General features: G+C 37.2%; 1 protein-coding gene across 1 annotated transcript; it reads right to left on the reverse strand.

Annotated features, from left to right (window-relative positions):
• Positions 1 to 532: 532 nt before the first annotated feature.
• On the reverse strand, positions 533 to 5,729 carry LOC306997843 (sushi domain-containing protein 6). The gene is made up of 5 exons (XM_079611365.1): positions 5,551 to 5,729; positions 3,832 to 3,938; positions 2,835 to 3,029; positions 2,104 to 2,242; positions 533 to 1,619 (listed from the first exon to the last, which is right to left on the reverse strand). The coding sequence occupies exons 2-5, from the start codon at positions 3,923 to 3,925 to the stop codon at positions 1,307 to 1,309; spliced, it is 741 nt and encodes a 246-aa protein (XP_079467491.1). The 5' UTR covers positions 3,926 to 3,938; positions 5,551 to 5,729; the 3' UTR covers positions 533 to 1,306.
• Positions 5,730 to 6,608: the final 879 nt, after the last annotated feature.

The raw sequence follows: 6,608 nt of genomic DNA on the forward strand, positions 1-6,608 counted from the left end.
ACAAGTCCTACTGCCAAATGACTCTCTCTTTCTCGCAGCATCAACAGTTTCGCTAGCATATTCTGTAAACTATATTGGGCAATTTTTAACCTCAGTTTGCTCCAGATTAAAATAAATGAACCAAAAATGTTGATTGTTTTACTATATTTAACTTATTTGAATAGCTACTTGCCATCTTTGAGTGCAAGAATCAGGAAACCGGTTTAGCCTTACATGACCTACTGACTATGAAAAAAAGGCCTATTAAAGCAAGGGTTTATGTAGGTCAAATGTAAGTGTGTAGGTGTCTTGCAAATTCAACAAATTCCTCATGATATCCTGTTATGGGGTTTGGCTTCTAAACGAACATTGATTGGTCTCTGTGCCTAAACTATAGAAAACAACTTTAACAAGCTTGACACTCTATTAGAGCTGTTAAACCCATTGTTATTGACCACACCGTTACACAAACCACTGAAAAATTTGGTTTTAGGGGGGGATCAACCTCTGATAACCTCTGATAACCTCAAAGTAAACATGTAAAAACCCTAGAAAGATTTAAAATAATTTTTAATAGCAAACATTCCATTCATAAAGTTTTAAAAATGTATAATTATTAATTTTACATACACTATTTGTGCAGAATTGTATACAAGATGTAAATGTTACATATCTCAAAATGATAATTGAAAAATATAAACATTCAATGTTCATTCAGCAAGCATACTTCAAGTCAGTTCCCCTGTTCTACGTTTACGAAATATTTAACAACAGATATATCTATTCAGGTGGAAGGAATCAAAATAAAATTAGATATTTATATATATATAATACAATCCATCAGCCAGCAGGCAAAATCTCAGTCTGGCTATGACATTCAAGCAATCCAAATTCTCTGAGAAACACTGAAATGAGGTGAAAGGTCAGGTATCAGTCAAAAGGAATCAACACAAAAAGTTAACTACACAGCATCTCATCCTCGAAGATATAGCTGCAATACCTACAATATTAAATAAAAGTCATTCACCAATCATAAAAGTCCTCTTGAACACCTAGTTTCCCCTCACGGAGGGGAGATGATAGCCACATCTTCAGCTTGCCAGTGAAAACATCAACATAAATCTATATTGCAGCAGGTCACCTAGAAACACAAAATATATCTGACCAATAAGGTCACTGCAAAACATCTGCACCAGTTTTTCACTGGTATTTTAAGCCACAAAAGGATTAATCCTCAATCAAAGGTTGAAAGAAAAGTCACAAGGACTCCTGTGCAAGGAAATGAACAATCAAAAAGCTAAAGGTGAGTTCATTTATAGTCCAGTAATTAGTTGTTTTTATCATCAGAAAGTGCACTTTGCAAAGCCCGTTCGTCACTGTCACTGGATCTTGATTGGACCTCTTCATAAGGCGGCGGATTCTCTGTGCTCTGATTGGCTGTGTCAGTGCAACGATTCGAATCGGACTGTATGAGCGAAGTCAGCGGACTGTGTTCTGATGCGTCCTGGGCCAATAGGAGCTGAGTGGGTCCACGGAACGGCGGGAGTCGCTGGCCCCAACTGCCGTAGATTGCCTCCTCATATGTGGGAAGAGACACAGGTAAACCATCCACCACAAGGTCCAACTGGTCTGAGGAACACCTGATGAGAAAGATACAACAGTTAATGTGAGGTTGAGATCCACCTTATTTCGCAACATGGAAGTAGTAAGCGGTTTTCTCTGAATGTGCGAGACTTCAGATTCATTAACTGCTGTAGGTAAATAACTAGAAGAAAAACAGTGCTGTAAACAGTAAAACTGTTGAGCAAAGCTGAATTTCCAGCATTTTCCAGTCAACAGTGTCACATGATCCTTCAGAAATCATTCTAATATCCTAATTTATTGCTCAAGAAACATTATTATCAATGATGAAAACAGTTGTGCTACTTAACATTTTTGTGGAAAACCGTGACAAATTTTTAAGAATTCTGTGATTATTAGAAAGGTCAAAACAAACAGCTTTAATTTAAAATAGACAAAAGATTTCTGTCCCTAGTTTAATGCATTCTTGCCTAATTAAAATTCCCAAACTTTTTTAACTGTCGTGTGCATTTCATTGCTTTTGAGACAAGTGAAATGACATACCGTTGTGTTCGGCAGGAGAGTAGACGGGATTTGATGACCAAACAGGCAGTTGTTGTGAAGAGGAAGATGGACACTCCAATAGCAGTTGTAGCCACACTTGGGATAGAGTCCATTTTTTCTTGTTGTCCAACATGAATCTCTGTTTTTAAAAAAGACAACAACACACAAACCATTTAAAGATTTCCTTCAAAGAGCTTGAAAAAGTACTGACATGCAAATTAAACCCGGATGTGGAGCATGTTTTTTTGGAATAAGTGGTTCAGTGACAGGTTTACATCCTTTGATTCTGATTCTATGATGCAAACATTTTCCGAAGGCTTTTTACGTGCATCACAGAAAAAGTGATACTGGTTAGTTTGGTGACTTTGCTAACTTCCTGCTCAAGCAGTTGGTTTCCTCTCGTGATATGTTTCAACTCAGATAAGGAAGTGAACGCAGAGAATGAAGCATCATGGTTTCTTCCCCTTTGGTTTAGGACTTTACTTCCCATCCGGGCGCCTGGGGTTTATCTAGGTCATTTATTAATTGTTTTGCTTGTTTAAAGCCTTTCTCCAACACATTTCATTCATTAAGAAAGCAGAACTTTCGGAAAACTGATGCAAGAAGAAAGAGTTTGAGTTGTCAGCATATGTGGCTTCCAGTCTCTTACTTCGAAAGACAGTAGGTTGGATTGCAATAGTTGGGCCAGGTATTCGGCACAAGCAAATGCAACTATTTCTATGTTCTCTTACCTGATCGGGGTATACAGGTGGGCACTTTCGGATGCCAGTCCCCACGTTGACACTTTGACCTATGGTAGCCGGGTAGAGTGTAGCCGGGCTCGCAGAAGAAGCGAATGATGCTCTTTTGAGGGAAACCACGACAGGGAGAGGGTTCACAGCGGAAACCTCCATGCTCGGGTATGATCGGGTGGGAGCAATTCCTGCCTTAAAATATAGAAAAATGCAAATAAAAATTAGAAATTACACTGAAGGTAAATTCATCCCTCTCATGTAGTCCCTGTATGCATGTTGGTTTTATGGTTATGAAACTTTTATACCATTCAGTGCATCTATGATACAATTAGCCATTTTATATTCCTGCATTTTGGTTGCACAACATGACTTTTGGTGGAGAACATTTTTACAATAATAAGTGACAATTATTTTTTAATTAATAAAATATTATACCAAACTAATAATTATACTCATAACTAATATATAATAATACATAATTGTAATCATAATGAAAAATAATTCTTTCTTTTCAAGAATTTCAGTGAAACTTTTTACATCATTATGATCAGGACAGCTGTCCAACCCTGACAATCTTCCGTTTTAATACATTTTCAAATGTAGTTTATTCCTGTGATGCATTACTCCAGTCTTCATTGTCACATGATCCTTCAGAAATAATTATAATATGATGATTTGGTGCTCAAGAAATATTATCATCAATATTGAAAACTGGTTTGGAACAGGTAGAATTTAAGTCTATATACTGTCAGTTTTGATCAACCTAATGCATCCTCACTGAATAAAAGTATTCATTTCTTTCAAATAAAAATACTAGGCCTACTAGTATTAGTAGAACAATACTAGATACTAGAACGATAGTGTATATGAAGTTTCATGAGTGATTATTGCTAACATGACAATTTGATTATCTTTACAAGCGGCTTTGAAAGGAAGTTAGTGGCTGGTTATCTGGAAGAGGAAGATGTGGCGTGCTGAAAGGAAATCTTCATACCTGAGGTTAAGTCTGTCAGAGCAGCCAGCATGAGAAACCCGCAGCTCAGGGCAGTACGCAGACATGACAAGAGAGACAATCGCTGTGCAGACATCAAAACACCTGTCCTGATAACAGACAAACAAAAAGACTCAGTAACTCACATATCAGCAGATCACATACTCTATTACTGAGTTTGAGTCATTGCATTTACAGGTTAGATTTGAACGTCATTCGAAGATACATTCCTTAAGTGCATTTACATGCGACTAAACCCAGGTGTTTAAAACCATTAGCCACGTGTTGGTGACGTTGCACAGAAAGAGGAGGGATGCATCTACAGCTGGCACACCCAGACTGTGACCCTAGAATAACAATCTGCACAACCCAGACAAGAGTGCAACTTCCCATGCCAAAGGTAGCGTTAAATGTCACAGCACCACTTAATAGTGGTCTAAAAATGACTGCGAGCTTTGCCGCAAACATGTCAAGAACCCCAAACACTGAATGCTTGCTTTGATATCTGCAAGGGTTTAGTCATTTGTGTAACATCATGAGGGATTGTACCGTCCTGGCAGCGTGATATTTCAAGCTTGGCACAAAACAGACCACAGCGTGGGCGGCTTGCTGCCTCCTTTACTAAATGCACTATTAAACTTAAATGTGAATCCGCAATCTTAAATGTTACCAGTATGTGCATTTTGCAGGATTACTGTATGTGAGCTGCATACTGCAATTCCAAGTTATATTGTACATTGCACATTATGTATATTTTTTATTATATATACACACTATGCATAGGGAAATATTGTGTAGGCAAATGTATAATATGCTCTGTCACTCCATGGCTGTAATTACACATTATTAGTATTAGACCAATAATCAGTTGACCACTAATCTGATCCTTAGAATTGGATCTACCAATAAATGGAATAAATGCAAAGTAACTAAATAAATGAAATCCAAAGAATAAAAATGAAATAAAATTTAGATTATAATAATATTCATGCTATTGATTTTCTGCTAATTATTAAATCAGAAATAAAACATTTAAAAAAAAACTCTGTATATGATATTTTTGGTTATTGAACATAATCATTACAAATAATTATTATTGGTCGGGGAAAAATATCTCTACACATGATTTTTACTACATTACATTTGTGTACATGATGTTGTGACAAAAAAATAAAAAGAGTTTAGTCGTGACTGCAGTGTATATCAAAGAACGGTGTTAAAGTGCTCTGCTATAGGTTAGTAATATGCATTTTTAGTTGTTAACTGGCAATTATAACGCTATAACGGGTATGCTGGGAAACATCACTGACACGCAACAAAAGAGAACTGATCTTTGATTCTTCTGCTCTGCAAATCAAGCCATTAATCTACAATGCTAATTCTGTTCGTCATTGCTGTGCACTACAACACTGCACAAAACCCATGTGTGATTCAATAGCACCATTCACACGTTTACTGTGGGTTTGTGAAAACAAAGACAGGTGCACAAAAGCTCTATTGTAGTATCATATTGTAATAATATAGCTATATGCGTGTGTTATAAGCCAATTCGGTTCATACCAACAAACAAGTTGGCCGTTGGATTTAGAATTGTATAAAAATAACTAATGTTCACACTGCCCCAACAGACACCGACAAACACTGACTGAACATGTTAAATCGGGTTGACGATTGTCTGTTAGTTGTGAATTGGCCTTTAGTCTGATTCAAAATTAAACTCACCTGGCAATGCAGCTTGCGGTGATGTGAGGTTATAAAATCGATTTAGTCCAGTCGGTTCTTTAGTGTGTTTTTATTTACAAGGGGTTCGTCAAAGATGTCATATAACAGAACGCAAAACCTCTGCCCCCGGCTGAATGGGACCTGATTCAACAAGTGCATGTATTACCGAGCAGCTGTCAGATGACTCACCGCACAGCTGAGTTATCATGAGCAGCTCGAGCTCTGATTGGTCGCCGTCATGCGCGATCACGACTACCCCGCCCAACAGCGACGAGAGCGGCCCGCCCACTTTGACCATCATATTCTGGAAACCGAAAGCAATTCGTGGAAAACAGCATTGTGGTTGTAGCCTATTATTTATACAAATATTGTCACGACCACACCTAAAGCACCCGCTTCCCCATTTAGCTTAAAGTCTGAGGATAACGCAGATAACAAAACAGAAGTGATAAAAAGGGTGGATAAATGAAGCGCCTGAGAGTGAAAAAGCTAAAATATGCATTGACAATGGCTATATCTCAAAAGCTTATGAGCTGCCTACCTGGACTGCTTTTCTGGGCGCATTCAAATGTTTTTGGTGTTGGATTCATGATCTAATTATTATATACAGTGTAATTTACATTTTTATAAAAATATTATTATACTATGTTATAAATTTATAAAATTATGACATTCCTTGTCAGTACTTTCCCAGTTAACACAATCTACATAATTACCACATATTACCTAGAAACCTATTATGCTCAACGGAAAAAAAAATATTACGACACATCCTGCAGAAAGAAATAACTTAACAGTTCTCCGAAGACTCCAGCGAAATCATACTACCACATTTGACTTAAAGAGTGAAATGAAAGAGCCGGAAGATGATGTTTAAAAACTGTATTTGGGGGGGAGGGGGGGAGGGACAAAAATCAGTTTAAAGTTCATTTTACCACCAGTAAAAATTCACGTTATAAAGGGAACTGTGACATTGGTTGACCAGCAAAAATGACAATAAAGAGAAAAACAACAGAACCAATATGAACAGTATGAACCATTTTACAAGTCACAAAATT

Source organism: Phoxinus phoxinus (genome assembly GCF_949152265.1).
Source record: "Phoxinus phoxinus genome assembly, chromosome: 4".
Lineage (NCBI taxonomy): Eukaryota > Metazoa > Chordata > Actinopteri > Cypriniformes > Leuciscidae > Phoxinus > Phoxinus phoxinus.

Excerpts from the sequence above, each read along its gene's own strand:
- LOC306997843 (XM_079611365.1), bottom strand. The coding sequence starts at position 3,925 with ATGTCTGCACAGCGATTGTCTCTCTTGTCATGTCTGCGTACTGCCCTG. Across the intron at positions 2,243-2,834 it reads CACCTGTATACCCCGATCAG|AGATTCATGTTGGACAACAA; the intron begins GTAAGAGAACAT and ends TTTTAAAAACAG. Across the intron at positions 1,620-2,103 it reads CTCTCCTGCCGAACACAACG|GTGTTCCTCAGACCAGTTGG; the intron begins GTATGTCATTTC and ends CTTTCTCATCAG.